The 19,969-nt window shown below is 33.5% G+C and overlaps 1 protein-coding gene across 1 annotated transcript in view; it reads right to left on the bottom strand.

Annotated features, from left to right (window-relative positions):
• Positions 1–19,969, bottom strand: part of MS3_00011120 (uncharacterized protein) — a gene marked incomplete at its 5' end in the record, with an annotated part of 128,639 nt that overhangs the window by 5,953 nt on the left and 102,717 nt on the right. The window contains 3 exons of the mRNA XM_051219529.1: positions 2,953–3,070; positions 5,475–6,093; positions 8,360–8,642. Coding sequence (XP_051064814.1) covers positions 2,953–3,070; positions 5,475–6,093; positions 8,360–8,642 — 1,020 coding nt within the window. The remainder of the gene's footprint in view (positions 1–2,952; positions 3,071–5,474; positions 6,094–8,359; positions 8,643–19,969) is intronic.

The following is a 19,969-nucleotide window of genomic DNA, read 5'->3' as shown; positions in this document are numbered from 1 at the left end:
TCACGATTTCTTTATGTTATAACTTGTGCCCTGTGTCCTTATTAATGTATAACGTAATGATATCGCCAATTAAAGAAAAGTAAATTATCTGCAAGACCAATGACGCATAAAACAAATACGAGCAGTCTAGAATATTTACCGGTCATGCTTCCCACCTAACCCTGACTGTTAAGTCCAGAACACCAGTCTCAGCCTCTGCAATATGAATCATTTATTTCAAACATACTGAGTTTATATACAAACCAAACAGACCACATCATACCATAAAATAGGAAACAACATTTGTATAAGATTTAGCGAAATATGGCTGTGAATGTAGGAGATAGTAATTGATAGACTGGATATAACTCAAGAATGGTAAATCGTATAATAACAGTCCATAGATCAAAACAAAGCTCATAATAAGAAAGACACGAATATGAATAGTTTAGTTGCATAATAATTATAAGATAAAAATATACGTACAGTATTAGTTCAGAAATAGAACCTAACAGTTACCATTCATTATTCTCATCGGGATATAACACTTTATTAAACCAATTAATTTGGACTTCAGTCTTATTTGGTTTATGAAATAAATTATAATACCGTAAAATGATAAATTTCATCCAAATACTTAGTAAAGAGGAGATAAGGGCAAAGTAGCATATGTTTGTTCTGTTTATATTTTCACAATATTATATCATTCATTACCGTTGTTAAAAAACTGAAGTTCATTATCAGAAAACGTTTGAGATTATTGAATTTTATTGATATAATAAACCGATCTAACTAAGACAAGCATTGAAAACTTGGTAACATTGAAAGACCGATTCTCATCTTAGCAACGAACTGTTCAACAGTGGACATCCACGACCGTTCATTCGTACATCAGATCTAGGACGTATAATCTCTCCTCAAGATGTTTAACATCTAGACCACTAAGTCGGTATCAATCAACCAACGAAACTGAACAACCATCTTGTATTATCTACCTACATCCGACTTAACTGAACTTGATTAGTCACGGTTTCTCACTAGAACTCTAGGACTTTTCTCTCGAAGCTAATCACTATTGAGCAAATTATAACAGTCAGTATGAGGTTATGAAAACTGCTGAGTTTTATTTAATAAAATGGTGCAGTAAACGGTATTTGAATCTTGGTGATTTGACAGATTGATGAAATGATGACTGAAAATGTGTAGAGGTTTATCTCGTAGTAGAAAACAATACATAGATGGGACATATATCAATTGCACTCCTATTTTCAAAGGAACCCCATACTATGATTAAACTGAAACGATTAACTTCTAAGGATTAAAGTAGTCGCTCAAAAATCATTTTGCAGATCATCTTATTATCAAGTAAGAAATTTAAGCAACTATTAATCCGCTTGGTAATTCATTGTAAACACATCTCAATTGTTTATTTCATTAGAAAAATAGTAGACTATTTTCACTGTATAAGAAACATAATTAAAATACAAACTTGATAATAAGCAACTTTATCAATGTTTGAAATAATAATTTGGTATAAATTAAGTACTGAATCGATTGTTAACAACAGAATTCAGTTACTTACTCTCTAAAGTCATGAAAAGTTTAAAAAAAGATTCAGTTAGCAACTAATTAAGATATTATAAATGTATCCTTATTTTTAAACTATAAAAGTACTTTAAAAAATTAGATTTGCACTAACTGGAGGAATTCACAGAATATAAAGTTCCATTATCACGCTATAAAGAAAAGAAGCTATTTACTGTAAAACTGTTAATTAACTCATTAGATGAGAAATATCAGTAAAACGATGATTAATGGATGATCTTTGAGCGACGTTAAAGTAACTTTGAGAATGTCTATCTACTTACTAGGACTAAATGAATGTTATAACATAATTCATCTAAGTCTACTCAAAAAAGGATTCTTATGACCCACATCAAAACGGTTATCACTTGAAAACCGTTATAACTTGTGGGCTGTGTCCTTATTATTGTATAGTGCAATGATACCGCCAATTAGAGAACAGTGAATTATCTACAAGACCAATGACGCATAAAACAAGTACGAGCAGTCTAGAATATTTACCGGTCCTGCTTCCCGCCTAGTCCATCCAGTTAAGTTCAGAACACAAGTCTCAGCCTCTGCGATATGCATCGTTATATTACAAACATTCTGAGTTTATATACCAATCAAACAGACCACAACGTACCAATATAATGAGAGGAATATGAATAGTTTAGTTATTTAACAATTATACGACAAAAATATACCTTTAGTATTAATCCGCAAATGGATCCAAAAGTTACCTTTCATTATGCTTATCGGGATCTAACAAAAACTGAGGTCATGCTTTCAGATAGTCTGAACCACTTGTAACCTAGTTTACTTCTTAAGTCTCACAAAAAGAAATATTCTCTCATGGGGAGAAAAACTATTAATTGACAACTTCCCACATGTCTCTATCATTACTCAATATTACTAGCAATTGAAATAGATTCATCCAATTATCATGTGCTCACTAGTGACTAACTTCGTGAGAAAGTTCTCGGAGTTCTAGTGAGAAGATGAGATCAGTGGAACTAATCTGTGTCGGGTAGAAACAGGTGTCTACCTCACTACAATGATAGATGGTTGCCCAAATTCGTGGATTGGTTGAGGTTAAACATTAAAACCTTCGGACGCCAGCCAGCTCAGTGGTCCAGTAGTTTAAGCGTTCGCGAGGTAGACTGAATACCCTGGGATCGAACCTCGCGAGCGGGATCGTGGTTGCGCACTGCTGAGGCGTCCCACAACAGGACGACACGGCCGTTCAGTGCTTCCAGGTTTTCAATGGTGGTCTGACATCAATCGGTTCATGATCTCAATCAAAAACTAATAGCCTCCACAACTCTACAGTGATTATTCGTTTATGGTAAAGAAATACATAGAACAATCACAAATCATCAGAATCAGCCATTCATAATAATAACTTACTTTATAGTTTTTACCATCTAGATAAACAGATAATTTTCTAGCAATAGATGTTAAACTATCCAAATCAGACGGGATGAATTTCACAAGGTCCATATTAATGATTTTATTTACAGATGAGCTATTTAAAAAACAAAGTTCACAAGCTAAAAAATGAATAAAGAATTGATGACAATTAAATTAAAAGTTGTAGCAGATCTAAACAATGTAATAACTCGATACTTCATTGGTTGAAGGTATATTATCTAATGAAGATATAAAGGCATGGACTAGAAAGGCATGAGCAGCATTCCTACAACTAAAGAACATATGGAACTTAAAACAACTATCTACCAATACCAAAGTCAGATTCTTTATTACAAGCATCAAAGCTATTCTACTATATGGTGCTAAAACTTGGAGAAGTACCATTACCATTATCAAAAAGTACAAGTATTTATTTATAATTGTTTACGCGAGGTATTCAATATCCGTAGACTGGATACCATCAGTAACAACCTACTGTGTGAGAGAACAAACCACCTTCCAATTCAAGAGGAAATTAGGGAAAGACGTTGGAAGTGGGTAGGACATACATTGTGAAAATCATCCAGCTGCAACACAAGACAAGCCCTAACTTGTCATCCTTAACGGAAAAGAATGAGAGGCAAACAAACAAGCACCTTGTGTCAGGAATTGGAAGCAGACATTAAAAGAATGAATAACGCTTGGTAACAAGTGGAAAGTAGAGGAAAGGACAGTTGGTTGGGGAATGGAGGTTGGTGGTCTATGCTACTCCACGAGGGGTAATAGGCGTAAGTAAGTAAGTAATATTATTGACACCTGGCACTCCCTACAAATTATCAACAGACAAATTAACACAGTTTCTTTACATATCGATGAAGTAGTAACGAATAAACATTTCCAGTGAAATACTGGGTCACCTCCCTATACTTTTGAATCCCTTCTTCACTTGACCTGACACTTATATACACATGAATATATATATATATATATATATGGAGAGAGCGAGAAGTATTTCTAAGAACCGTTGTTATTCTACATGTTACGGTCAATCATGTCCATTACTTCATACTATTTTATATAACAATGTTACACTTCAATACGAATGTAGTTGTGAACGGTTATAGAGAAATCACGTAATAAAATGAAACCAATTTATTCTACCTTAATTGCTACTTTAGCTTAACAGCTTACTATGAGAGAAAACAAACCAACTTCCAATTGAAAAGGAGATTAGGAAAAGACTATGGAAGTAGATAGGATCTACATTGAAGAAATCATCAAACTGTATCATGAAGCAAGTGTTAAGTTGGAATCCTGAAGGGAAACGGAAAAGAAGAAGGCCGAAGAACACACTGTGCTGGGAATCGGAAGTAGACATGAAAATAATGAATAACAACTGGAAAGAATTGTTCAGGAGAGAATTGGATGGGGACTACTGATGACCGGTCTATCCTCTTCCATGATGGGTAACAGACATAAGTAAAATAAGTAAATAACTCTTTCATTTACACAGTTATGAAATACCATAGTGTCAAGAGATTTGAATTGGATGGCAGGAAACACTGGACTTAAGTTTCATGTTGTTTGGCATCTGTCAGCAAGATGCATCTGTAATCTTGAAGGACTTAATGCTCTCTGGCCGATGCGCTCCGGTGTTGATCAGCCTCATTGTTTTAAACTTCACTACTGAACTGGACTGTAATATCTCCCATTGATCAATTATTTAATAGTGACAAATGTTTTTGATTGAGATCATGAATTGACTGATGTTAGAACCTGAAAGCACCGAACGGTCGTTTCATCCTATTGTGGGACTCCTTAAATGTGTACATCCACGATCTCGCCCCGTGAGATTCCAACCCAAGGCCTTCGATCACACGGGAGAACGTTAAACTTCTAGACCACTAGGCAGACTGATATCCGATGGTGTTAATGTTTAACCTCAACCAATCCACGAAATTGCGTGACCATCCTCCATTATATTGAGGTAGACACCTATTTCTACCCGACATGGACTAGCTCCACTGGTCACGGGTTTATGAAGAGTATTAAGTTTTTGATTTAGATCATGAATTGTTTGATGTAAATGTGTACTGATGAAGAGTTTCACAATAGAACGAAACATCCATCCAGTACTTTTAATTTTTTAATTGTAGTTTAACATCAATCGGTTCATGATCTCAATAAAAAAAAACTTAACAATTTCCACAACATCCAAACTGAAGATTATTAAGTTTTTGATTGCCATCATGAACCGATTGATGTTAAACCACCATTAAAAACTTTAAAATACTGGATGACCGTTTCGTCCTTATTGTGAAACCCTTCATCAGTACACATTCACATCAATCAATTCATGATCTAAATCAGAGAACTTGATAATCTTCATAAAGCCCATACTCATAATAATCAATATCTTCAATGATCAATCTATTAGAACAACAATATAAATTATTATTCAATAATCAATCACATTTAAATCAATAAATAATTGAATTTAATGAAAATTTATCACATACATTTCAGCATCTTTAATTTTCTCTTGAATTATTGATGAATATAAAAGTTTATCAAAATTAATAATTTGACTATAATTAAGTAATTTTAATAAATTATAATTACGATATGTATGATTATTATTATTATTATTACTATTAGTAGTAGTAGTATTAGTAGTATTGTTAGTAGTATTATCAGTAGTATTAGTAGTAGTAGTATTCAGATCATGATTATTGTACATAATAGGTTGACATTGATTACGAATTGTTGAATAAACATGTTTTGGTGGAGATAAATTAATATAATTTAATAAATCATCATTTGATAATAATGTAAAATTTGACCATTGATATTGTAGATATAAATCAAGAATGAAATCTGTAATTAATATACCAGAATCTGTATTCAGATAACGACATAATTCTGTATCGAATAAGATTAACAATGGTAAAATCATATAAAGAAGAAATAGAATGAAACTAAATAATAGACTTATGATTAAAGCAGTTATAGTTAGATATTGAATATGTTTATAATTGATAATATGAGGTAAATAGATAGAACGATTTAATTGAAGAAGAAATAATTTCTTATGAAATTCTCCTTGAATTTGTAGAGTAAATAATTGAGATGGATCATCTGAAATATAGAATTGTAAACAAAAAAGGAAAACATTGAAGAGAGAAATATAAATAAAGTAGTTCATGATTATTATGGTCAATTCTTTGTTGTTGTTGTTTTTTGTCATGTAATTCACTATAATTCATTAATTTATGGATTGAGATCTTGAGTCGATTGATGTCAGACCGCCATTGAAAATCTGGAAGTATTGGACGGCTGTTTAGTCCTATTGTTGGACTCCATAGCATTGTGCATCTACGATCCCGTCTCGCAGGATTCTAACCCAGGGTTTTCAGTCTCACGTGCAAATGTTTAACTTCTAGACTACTGAGCTGGCCGGCATCCAACGATGTTAATGTTTAACCTCAACCAATCCAAGAAATTGCGCAAACATCTACCATTGTACTGAGATAGATACCTGTCTCTACCCGACACGAATTAACTCACTATATTTAATTAATATCAGAAATGCTTTTCTGAATATTACAGTAATTTTGATAGTTGAGATCATGAGTCAATTGAAGCTAGACCACTATAGACAACCTTCAATTGACTGATGATCTCAAATAATAAAATTATTATAATATCCACAAAAAAAGGAAGTAATCATAAAGAGATGATTCTTCAATGTAATATATGATTCTATTAAAAAGTTACTTTTAAAAAAATCAACTATTAGGTTGACAATTAAAATCAATTTTCAGTTCATAGTTTATATTAGAACCAAATTATTAAATAGTGTACTACTATGGTGTATGCTACTGTTGTCGATAAATATAAGTAATATATATCATCAAATGAAAGTGAAATGCCTGAAGGCAGAAGTTTAAGAAGATCAAAAAAAGAGAATGAGAACAAAGAATGAATAGTGCAGAAACGAAAGAACAATAAAGTCTGAGACGATTGAGGTATTTACTATATGGTTTTACTAAGATGTCCTGTAATTTTGTATTCAAATAATATTTGGTTATCCCCAAATGTGTTCTCTTTCACTACTTGATCATTCCAATTTCGTTAATCAATCAATGTGGGAAATCCTATATTAACAAGATACCCTATTAGATGTGTAAGTTACTATGATCTCTGGAAATATTAATATAAGTCTTTAACGTGTTATTCATTTAAAATATTTTTGAAAATCATTTATACAAAAACTTATTAACAAAACAAATGATTTAATATCACTGATAGAAATCATGATTCAATTGAAGCTAGACCACCATGGAAAACCTGGAAGCACTGGACGGCCATTTCGTCCTAGTTTGGGACTCCTAAGCAGTGCGCATCCACGATCCCGCACCCCGCGAGATTCGAACATATGGTGATCTAGCTTCAACTGACTCATGATTTTAATCAGTAAAATTTCTAAAATCTCCACGAAACCCCTTCTGATCAAATAATTTATTAGTTGAATTCACTAGTCATTTAAATTTAGACCGTCATGAAAAATCTAGAAGCACTGAACGACCGTTTTGTCCTAGTATGGAACACCTCAGCCGTGCATATTCACGATTTCCATCACGTAATTAAAACCCAGGACCTGTCAGACTCGCGCGCGACCGCTTAACCTCTAAACCACTAAGTCGACATCTAACAGTGTCAGTATCTATCTTCAACCAATCCACCAAATATACATTGCTTAAGAGTCCCATACTAGAATAAAATGGCCATCTATTACTTCCAGATTTTTCGTAATCATCTAGCTTTAATTGATCCATGTATTCAACTATTACGATTGGTTGATCACTGGGTGGTGATCAGTGTCATCTGTGTCAAGTTATTATTTAGTGCAGATCGAGTGCTATCGACCATATTGCAATGTGGCCACCAGTCTAGGTGACTCGACACTGCGGGCACTATATATTGAGATGAGATGGTGGTTGGAGGTAGTCGACAGGATACCCTGGACCTGGGTTTCATGCTACTTGGCACTCGTCAGCAAGGTGTACCTGTAATCTTGAGGGAACTGGTGCTTCCTGGCGTGATTACGTCTCAGTCCTACAGGAGGTCAGTCGCGACCCGGACAGCTCAGTGGTAACATCTCTGACTATGAAGCTGGGTGACACAGGGTCGAATCCGCCAGGAGGCACCAGTTCCTTCAAGATTACAGATACACCCTGCTGACGAGTGCCAAGTAGCATGAAACCCGAGTCCAAGGTTTCCTGTCGACTACCTCCAACCACCATCTAATTTAACTATTAAAATGACAACAATCTCTCAACAAAAATCCCTTTTCTTATCAAAACATATTATATCCAAATATTGAAGAAAAAAAGAAACTTACACTTTATACCATTTTGTTTAGTAAATAAATTCCTATTATAAATATCAACTATATAAAGTATACAATAAATTAAGAAGAATGTAATTAACATTAATATCAATGTAATGATTACATAACCAATGATAGATATTACATAACTAATTAATTTTAAATAATGATCAATTTCTTGTTGTTTATTGATAGTTAAATATGAATTTAATTTATCCACAATATTTTGTTGTAATAATATCCATATAGATGTAAATAGATTGAAGTAATCATTCAAACTGAATGTTGATTTCATCTGAAACAAGAAAAACAAAAAGAAGAAGAATGGAGAAAATATGAGATCAATAAAATTAATGTGAGGTTTAAAAGCAAGGATTGATTATGGATAGTTTTGGAATCCAAGATGAGGATTTCGTCCTGTTTAGGACTGGTCAACTGGATGAACCTGCATCTCATAGTTGATATTCACTTCGGGATTAAGTGAATATAAACTTCATCTTATTGCATATGCAAGTGACTATTAGGACTCAGTAGGTAAGTGGATAACGTGAAGGTGTTTAAAGCGAACGGTACTGGGATCATGTCCCAGAGTAAACATCAACTCTGCGATGCAGATACATTCAGCTGACGAGTGCCAAATAGGACGAAACGCGCGTCTTGGATTCCACTGTTAACCACTATTCACCTTTGCTTATAAAGCTTATGAATTAAGGTAATATCAAGGTAATACTCACAGTATGCACATATGCCAATAAGTGACTGATCAATTGAAGTGTTAATTTTATTTATTTATTCGAACACATAAATATTGGTACAAGAGGGCACCAAATATATATGCGCTACACAAAAAATTAGAATTCGAAGAGAAAAAAAGAACAATAACGAACAGATTAGTGTAAGGTAGTGTATTAATGATAATAATAATAGTAATAATGGGGGAAACGGAAAGGTACAACCAGACGAAATCTTTCAGTTAAGGAAGAAACAAACATTTTTTCTGAAGAAAGTAAAAGAAGGTTACAGCAGGATCGCCACTGGCTTCTATTCTGAGCCATATCTGATAACGTTTCTAGCCACTGTGTTGCACCATTTCTAGGACCTCAGCGAGGGAGTTGTGAAGGACCAACACAAACCAGCCCTTTACAGCTTTCTTTCATACTACGACACCATGTCATACACTGACCATTGAAGTGATGATGAAATGTTGATATTTATGGAAAATATTTGTCTTGCTTCGATCAACAATCAGACGATTGAAGTGTTAAACAACAATCGATAGATTTAAGTAATCAATACCAAGTAAATTTAATGTCAGCTTGTGTATTTGTTATTCAAATGAACAATACAATAACAGTGTATATCTGATATAAAATTGTACAGTTGAAGAGGCTTATCTAGGAAACTATAAAAAATTAAGATTGAAACATGTTTATATTCATATTGAACATGATTATAAGGAGATAAATATGAATTATCCAGATAAATAGTTAGTAATGAAAACGGAATAATTTGCCTTGTTACAAAGCATAATTAGACTATATGATATGAATTGATCAAGTCATTGACTAATGATTTAAGTTCTATTGGAAGGTGACAAGCTCTTAGTTGACACTTACTTACTTCCATACGCCTGTTACTCTTCAAGGTAGAGGATAGACAACCCACTGGTATTCTTCATCCAACTATGTCTTGGACAATCGTTTCCAGTTGCTATTCATCCTTTTCATTTCTGCTACCAATCCTCGATGAAGTGTGTTTTTAAACTTTCCTCTTTTTCGTTCCATCCTCAAGATTCCAAGTTAGCAGTTTGATGTTTGGCACATTATTGTTAATTTACATAACTTTGAATCAATGTCAACGACCAAAATGGATTCACTTATTGTTTTCTTATGAATTTTTTAAATTGTTCCATTTTTAAATATGATTTCTGTGTTCGCTACAATTTTATTGATTTTTTTTTACTTTCTACATTAATGCTGAATCTTATGCCGTTTATAACTGATCGAAAGGGATAATCATTTTGAGGGGGGGTAATACTGAATAAGTCTTTTGATACATTAATCGATATAATCTATCTTCAGTCAAATAGGATTGATTACATAATGACGATTAACTTTCCTAATGTACTTTTACAAAAAATATCAAGCAATATTTAAGTGGTATGAGGATTTTAGTTAATCCCTTCCACTTAAAATTGTTAATGAGAAGCTAAAGGAAGTAATTGAAATAATTGAGATATATCCAAATATATTAGGAATATAATATAATTGCTTACAAAAAGCTTGTGAATTAAGGCAATATCGAGGCATACGCACAGTATGCACATATGCCAATAACAGACTGATCAATTGCAGTCGTAAAACCTCAATGTGAAAATACAAGCCAAACAATACCAAGTGAATTTAAATTCACCTCATTGCACAAGCAGGTGGTTATCAGGACTCACTAGCTAAAAGTGGATAACGCGATGGCGTTTGAGGCGAATGGTACTGGGTTCGAGCCCCCGAGTGAACATCAACTCTGAGATGCAGGTACATCCAGATGACGAGTCCCAAATAGGACGAAACGCGCGTCAAACCGGATTCCACTGCTAGCCACTGTCCATCATTGTTTACAGAATATAATATAATTGAAAAGAAGACTAATTTTTACAGATTGTTTTCAATAATATTGAAGTTATTAGATTAGTCGATTACATAATTAATACACCATTGAAGGTTACCACTGTATCGGTAAGATTATTCATATGACATAAAGTAACCCGTTTCTTAAGATAAATAAAATCTGACGAATTTCCTCTTTCCTATTGTCTTCAATTTTAAATATCAATTTGGATTTATGTCTCAAATTGTTAAACATAATGAATGGTAACTTTGGGATTCATTTATGAACCAATACTATACGTATATTTTATCGTATAATTGTTAAATAACTAAACTATTCATATTCATATTCCTCTTATTATAAGCTTTATTTTAACCTATAAACCATTATTATACGTTTTACCATTCTTGAATTATGCTCTGTCTATTAGTCACTGCCTCCCACATTCACAGCCACATTTGGCCAAATTTTGTACAAATGTTATTTTCTATTTTATGGTACGTTGTGGTCTGTTTGATTGGTATATAAATCCAGTATGTTTGAAATATAAGGATTTATATTGCAGAAGCTGAGATTGGTGTTGTGGACTTGAGTGGCTGGACTAGGCGGAAGGCAGGACCAATCAGGACTCTAGACTGCTCGTACGGGTTTACGCATCCTTGGTCCGATTGATAAGTCACTGCCCTCTAATCGGCGGTCACAAGTTATAACACAAACCACATATTTTTTAAGAGAGTAGAGAAATGAGTACACGTTTACATTTCATAGCTATGGTCTGATAGAACTTGAGACTTAACGTTGTTACAGCTCTAAACAATAGATAACATTATTATTAATGCTTTCAAAACAATTCATCAACAAGGCAATACAACGCGCATCCACGATCCACGTGAAATGGTTGATGTTAGACACTAACACCATTGGATACCGGCCAGCTCAGTGGTCTAATTGGTTAAGCGCATGGGTTCGAATCTCGCGGGGAGTGGGATCATGGATGTGCACTGCTGAGGAGTCCCATACTGGGACGAAACAGCCGTCCAGTGCTTCCAGGTTCCCAACAGTGGTCTAACATCAATTGATTCATGATCTCAATCAAAAAACTTAACAATCTCCACAACCCCTATACTGATGAAAAACAATACAAGTTTATTACTTTTCCTCGAAACAGAAATCATTAAAAAAAATACTCAGGTTAAAAGTATTCATTCTAGAAGAAATAGTTTTTCATTTATTACTGACTTAAATAACTAATATTTACAGTTTCTCTTCCCCCCCCCTCCAATGATTATAAATATTACATTATTGGAATCTTCTTCTTTTGTTAATTGATCATACTTTTATATTAAATACCAAACTGATGACCTTGAAACAAATGAATTTAACCAATCAAAATACAGATAACAATTATTGACTGAATTACGAATATCTTGCAACTGGATATGAATTTTTTGATGAGATTTTGCATTTTGAGTAATCTGTATAATGATATGATCAATGATCATCTTCATATTGTTGGACTATTGAGAAAAAATACCTAACGTATTTAGCTGTTGTCAAGAAATGATGTGAAGAGAAGTCACGATGTTCATAGATGAGGATGTTTTAGAAATGTTATAGTTAGGCTAAAACATTTACGATATTAGCGTTTAAAAACTCTATATTCTTTTTACATTTATTCTGTGATATTGATTGCATTGAGTACAACAGTCGATCTAAGCTAGATCACCGTTGAAAACTTAGAAACACAGGATGGACGTTTTATTCTAGGGAGAGACTCCACAACGATGCGTTTCGATGACCCTAAGTTCGAGTTGCACGTGCAAGATCATAGATGTGGACTGCTGATGATGCTCCTTATAAAACGAAACAACCGTCCAGTGCTTCCACTTTTTTAATGATGGTCTAGCATTGACTACTCCATGATCTCTATAAAAACTCAACTATCTTCACAACTTCATGCTTATATACATTTGAGTTACGAAATTTTATGTCTGATTGATTGATCATTTACACCCATTTGAGGCTGTCATTATACATCCGTTCCCTTAACTCAACATACTTTTTAACTCAGTAAATTTTCACACATTAAATTTCTGAAACTTTTGTGAACTCTTAAAATTACATTGAAATTACATTTTTTTTATCAAAATCAGTATCTCCGATTGATTGGATAAGGGTTTTAGTGTAGATTTAGTTTGTAAACATGATATTTTTTTTATCTTGACCTTTAACTAGACAACATTGTTGATACAGCATTATTGGAATCAGTTGGGTTTCAGTTAATGAGAATAATTTCGATAATGCAATGAGAAGACGTAGTTTATCAGAATTATGTGATATATTTGCGCAATACATTTCGAACAATCTGATCACACATATACTTGTTAAGAACATTTATATATGAAAAATTAAAAGGTCAACTAGACAGGTTAAGGGTAAGTCATAACAAAGGAAAAAATATTAAAGTACACAAAAACAAATGTGATTACCACTCTGGACAGTAAATCAGTACTACCAGGGTAGGTTAAGTGTAAGTACAAATTGTTTTTGAACACATAAAGGGGGTTTCAATTTTCGTATAGCCAAGGCTTCAATAAACCTTAGTATACGTCCTTGAAGGCTTTTGTACAACACAACAAATGATGATTTGATATCAACCTTATGACCCGTCTCAATCAAATGTTTCGCAATGGATGATGATGTCTGTCTATCCTGTGGTCTTATTTCACCATTGGAATTCATCTGATTTTGCAACCATTTTGGTATATGTTCACCCACCCTTAATTGCAAATCACGATTGCTCCTCCCTACGTACGTGTTCCACACATACATGTAAATTTATAGACACAATGGGATGTGACACAATCGTTTTCATGCTGTTTGGGCTTTTGGTGAAACATAGACCTTGTCTTTTCGATAATGACAAGTTGGGCTGCATAAAATGTCCGGTTGATAGCTAATTTAAGTCTCTGTTTCAACATGAGACTATTTGTGTCACCTCTGAATGGTAGCGTAATATAAACTCGCTTTTTGGGTGCCAGAAGCATCATAGGTCTAGTCATATTGCAACCCTTCCAGCGGTTTATGAACTTCAAAGGGTAACCATTATTGAATAACGCATCAGTCAGGAGCTTCATCTCTACTTCAATAGTATCACTAGTACAAATACGATTGATTCTATTGAATAAGCTCTTTATTAAACCACGTTTATAATGAATAGGGCAGTGACTATGAAAGTTAAGATATTGTCCTGTCCATGTTGGTTTTCTATATGTAGCACGTTTGATGGAACCATCATCTCTCCTAGTAATCAGGATGTCAAGAAAAGGAAGTTGGTTGTTCTTCTCTTCTTCACATGTAAGAGAAATGTGGTTTTGACTACTATTGAATTCTTCTAACAAGTGGCTTATGTCTTCAATTTTATCACCTATGATTATTATGTCGTCTACATATCGTTTATACAGACTCATCTTTCGAATTGAGTCTCCAACTAAATTTTCCACATATCCCATGAACACATCAGCTAGCAATGGTCCTAGAGGGCTGCCCATAGCTACACCATCTATTTGTCTGAAGTGTTCACTTTCAAATGTGAAATTTACATTGTCTGTACATAATAATGATAAATCTTTAAGAGTTTTAACAGGAAAAGGTAGTGGAAGGTTTTCCGACGTAATAAAGTCACACAAAATATCAATGGTTTTCCTAAGAGGTACATTTGTAAATAAAGTGTTTACATCAAAGGAGCACATTGTCTTTGTCTTTATATTTATATCCTTTAAGTAATTGATTAATTCGAATGAGTCAGTCAAAGAATACTTACAATATTGATTTCTGATAGGGTTTAATAATTTTGTAAGCCATTTTGCCAGGTTGTGTGTAGGTGACCGACACATAGATAGAATTGGACGTAGGGGGTATTAGGCTTATGAATTTTCGGTAATCCATATAAATTAGGATATGCCGAACCCATAGGTTTTAATAAATTAAACTCATCTTTGTTAATAGCATTCATGTTTAACAATTTCACAAGATTCGAGTTCACTTTCTTTTCTAATTTACGTAATCCATCAAAGTCAACATCAGCCAAAAATTTGCTTTTATCACTGAGAATGGATTCCATTTTATTTTTGTAATCTGACTTATTCATAATAACAACACCAGATCCTTTATCGGGTTTAAGTATAATAATATCGGCATTATTTCGCAATTCTTTTAATGATTTGAAATGCTGAGAAGTTAATATGCTTCTCTGCTTTGGTCCAGAAGAATGAAAATGATGCGCTATATCCACTAGTTTGGCTTTAAACCAACTTTGATTCTCTAAGGACGAAGGGGTTAAAGTACTCAATTGATCATAGAGGTTTTCAAATTGGGCATTAACTGTCAATTCAGAGATTTGTGTTATCGGAACAGAAAATTTTAAACCCAAGGACAATGCCTCCTTTTCATGAACAGACAATACAATGGAGGACAAATTAGTGACATATTTATCAGGATTGATTGGGAAGGAAGTGAGATTATTATTATTGCAGCAAGATTTTTCTAGCTTTTTCCTTATCCTTTCTTTTGTTTTCAAAATGACAGTACTACAAAAATTGATGAATTTGATATGGCAAACTATAGACAATTCTGTTAATACAGGTAATGCTTGAGTATGAAGTTCAATTAAATTGATCAACTTATCATGGCATTTGTCTATATACGATTTCGTCAATCTAATAAGATTTGGAATATTTGGTTGTAATTTACTTGAACGAAGATTCTTATATAACTGAATCGGGAAAATGTGATTAGATAAGCAAGACTTATAAAAATCCAATTTCACTCGTTCTGATATAATTTTGCACTTGAGGTTAACAAGTTCATCTAACCTTTTAATAATTTGCGTAGGAGTCTTCTTTTCAGAAATTTAAAACAATTAGTCCCTTTGATAAATTTCGATAATGCAATGAGAAGACGTAGTTTATCAGAATTATGTGATATATTTGCGCAATACATTTCGAACAATCTGATCACACATATACTTGTTAAGAACATTTATATATGAAAAATTAAAAGGTCAACTAGACAGGTTAAGGGTAAGTCATAACAAAGGAAAAAATATTAAAGTACACAAAAACAAATGTGATTACCACTCTGGACAGTAAATCAGTACTACCAGGGTAGGTTAAGTGTAAGTACAAATTGTTTTTGAACACATAAAGGGGGTTTCAATTTTCGTATAGCCAAGGCTTCAATAAACCTTAGTATACGTCCTTGAAGGCTTTTGTACAACACAACAAATGATGATTTGATATCAACCTTATGACCCGTCTCAATCAAATGTTTCGCAATGGATGATGATGTCTGTCTATCCTGTGGTCTTATTTCACCATTGGAATTCATCTGATTTTGCAACCATTTTGGTATATGTTCACCCACCCTTAATTGCAAATCACGATTGCTCCTCCCTACGTACGTGTTCCACACATACAATGTGCTCCTTTGATGTAAACACTTTATTTACAAATGTACCTCTTAGGAAAACCATTGATATTTTGTGTGACTTTATTACGTCGGAAAACCTTCCACTACCTTTTCCTGTTAAAACTCTTAAAGATTTATTATTATTATGTACAGACAATGTAAATTTCACATTTGAAAGTGAACACTTCAGACAAATAGATGGTGTAGCTATGGGCAGCCCTCTAGGACCATTGCTAGCTGATGTGTTCATGGGATATGTGGAAAATTTAGTTGGAGACTCAATTCGAAAGATGAGTCTGTATAAACGATATGTAGACGACATAATAATCATAGGTGATAAAATTGAAGACATAAGCCACTTGTTAGAAGAATTCAATAGTAGTCAAAACCACATTTCTCTTACATGTGAAGAAGAGAAGAACAACCAACTTCCTTTTCTTGACATCCTGATTACTAGGAGAGATGATGGTTCCATCAAACGTGCTACATATAGAAAACCAACATGGACAGGACAATATCTTAACTTTCATAGTCACTGCCCTATTCATTATAAACGTGGTTTAATAAAGAGCTTATTCAATAGAATCAATCGTATTTGTACTAGTGATACTATTGAAGTAGAGATGAAGCTCCTGACTGATGCGTTATTCAATAATGGTTACCCTTTGAAGTTCATAAACCGCTGGAAGGGTTGCAATATGACTAGACCTATGATGCTTCTGGCACCCAAAAAGCGAGTTTATATTACGCTACCATTCAGAGGTGACACAAATAGTCTCATGTTGAAACAGAGACTTAAATTAGCTATCAACCGGACATTTTATGCAGCCCAACTTGTCATTATCGAAAAGACAAGGTCTATGTTTCACCAAAAGCCCAAACAGCATGAAAACGATTGTGTCACATCCCATTGTGTCTATAAATTTACATGTATGTGTGGAACACGTACGTAGGGAGGAGCAATCGTGATTTGCAATTAAGGGTGGGTGAACATATACCAAAATGGTTGCAAAATCAGATGAATTCCAATGGTGAAATAAGACCACAGGATAGACAGACATCATCATCCATTGCGAAACATTTGATTGAGACGGGTCATAAGGTTGATATCAAATCATCATTTGTTGTGTTGTACAAAAGCCTTCAAGGACGTATACTAAGGTTTATTGAAGCCTTGGCTATACGAAAATTGAAACCCCTTTATGTGTTCAAAAACAATTTGTACTTACACTTAACCTACCCTGGTAGTACTGATTTACTGTCCAGAGTGGTAATCACATTTGTTTTTGTGTACTTTAATATTTTTTCCTTTGTTATGACTTACCCTTAACCTGTCTAGTTGACCTTTTAATTTTTCATATATAAATGTTCTTAACAAGTATATGTGTGATCAGATTGTTCGAAATGTATTGCGCAAATATATCACATAATTCTGATAAACTACGTCTTCTCATTGCATTATCGAAATTTATCAAAGGGACTAATTGTTTTAAATTTCTGAAAAGAAGACTCCCTACGCAAATTATTAAAAGGTTAGATGAACTTGTTAACCTCAAGTGCAAAATTATATCAGAACGAGTGAAATTGGATTTTTATAAATCTTGCTTATCTAATCACATTTTCCCGATTCAGTTATATAAGAATCTTCGTTCAAGTAAATTACAACCAAATATTCCAAATCTTATTGGATTGACGAAATCGTATATAGACAAATGCCATGATAAGTTGATCAATTTAATTGAACTTCATACTCAAGCATTACCTGTATTAACAGAATTGTCTATAGTTTGCCATATCAAATTCATCAATTTTTGTAGTACTGTCATTTTGAAAACAAAAGAAAGGATAAGGAAAAAGCTAGAAAAATCTTGCTGCAATAATAATAATCTCACTTCCTTCCCAATCAATCCTGATAAATATGTCACTAATTTGTCCTCCATTGTATTGTCTGTTCATGAAAAGGAGGCATTGTCCTTGGGTTTAAAATTTTCTGTTCCGATAACACAAATCTCTGAATTGACAGTTAATGCCCAATTTGAAAACCTCTATGATCAATTGAGTACTTTAACCCCTTCGTCCTTAGAGAATCAAAGTTGGTTTAAAGCCAAACTAGTGGATATAGCGCATCATTTTCATTCTTCTGGACCAAAGCAGAGAAGCATATTAACTTCTCAGCATTTCAAATCATTAAAAGAATTGCGAAATAATGCCGATATTATTATACTTAAACCCGATAAAGGATCTGGTGTTGTTATTATGAATAAGTCAGATTACAAAAATAAAATGGAATCCATTCTCAGTGATAAAAGCAAATTTTTGGCTGATGTTGACTTTGATGGATTACGTAAATTAGAAAAGAAAGTGAACTCGAATCTTGTGAAATTGTTAAACATGAATGCTATTAACAAAGATGAGTTTAATTTATTAAAACCTATGGGTTCGGCATATCCTAATTTATATGGATTACCGAAAATTCATAAGCCTAATACCCCCTACGTCCAATTCTATCTATGTGTCGGTCACCTACACACAACCTGGCAAAATGGCTTACAAAATTATTAAACCCTATCAGAAATCAATATTGTAAGTATTCTTTGACTGACTCATTCGAATTAATCAATTACTTAAAGGATATAAATATAAAGACAAAGACAATGTGCTCCTTTGATGTAAACACTTTATTTACAAATGTACCTCTTAGGAAAACCATTGATATTTTGTGTGACTTTATTACGTCGGAAAACCTTCCACTACCTTTTCCTGTTAAAACTCTTAAAGATTTATCATTATTATGTACAGACAATGTAAATTTCACATTTGAAAGTGAACACTTCAGACAAATAGATGGTGTAGCTATGGGCAGCCCTCTAGGACCATTGCTAGCTGATGTGTTCATGGGATATGTGGAAAATTTAGTTGGAGACTCAATTCGAAAGATGAGTCTGTATAAACGATATGTAGACGACATAATAATCATAGGTGATAAAATTGAAGACATAAGCCACTTGTTAGAAGAATTCAATAGTAGTCAAAACCACATTTCTCTTACATGTGAAGAAGAGAAGAACAACCAACTTCCTTTTCTTGACATCCTGATTACTAGGAGAGATGATGGTTCCATCAAACGTGCTACATATAGAAAACCAACATGGACAGGACAATATCTTAACTTTCATAGTCACTGCCCTATTCATTATAAACGTGGTTTAATAAAGAGCTTATTCAATAGAATCAATCGTATTTGTACTAGTGATACTATTGAAGTAGAGATGAAGCTCCTGACTGATGCGTTATTCAATAATGGTTACCCTTTGAAGTTCATAAACCGCTGGAAGGGTTGCAATATGACTAGACCTATGATGCTTCTGGCACCCAAAAAGCGAGTTTATATTACGCTACCATTCAGAGGTGACACAAATAGTCTCATGTTGAAACAGAGACTTAAATTAGCTATCAACCGGACATTTTATGCAGCCCAACTTGTCATTATCGAAAAGACAAGGTCTATGTTTCACCAAAAGCCCAAACAGCATGAAAACGATTGTGTCA

This window comes from Schistosoma haematobium, chromosome 5 (assembly GCF_000699445.3).
Source record: "Schistosoma haematobium chromosome 5, whole genome shotgun sequence".
Lineage (NCBI taxonomy): Eukaryota > Metazoa > Platyhelminthes > Trematoda > Strigeidida > Schistosomatidae > Schistosoma > Schistosoma haematobium.
This window is presented reverse-complemented; position numbering and strand designations above follow the sequence as displayed.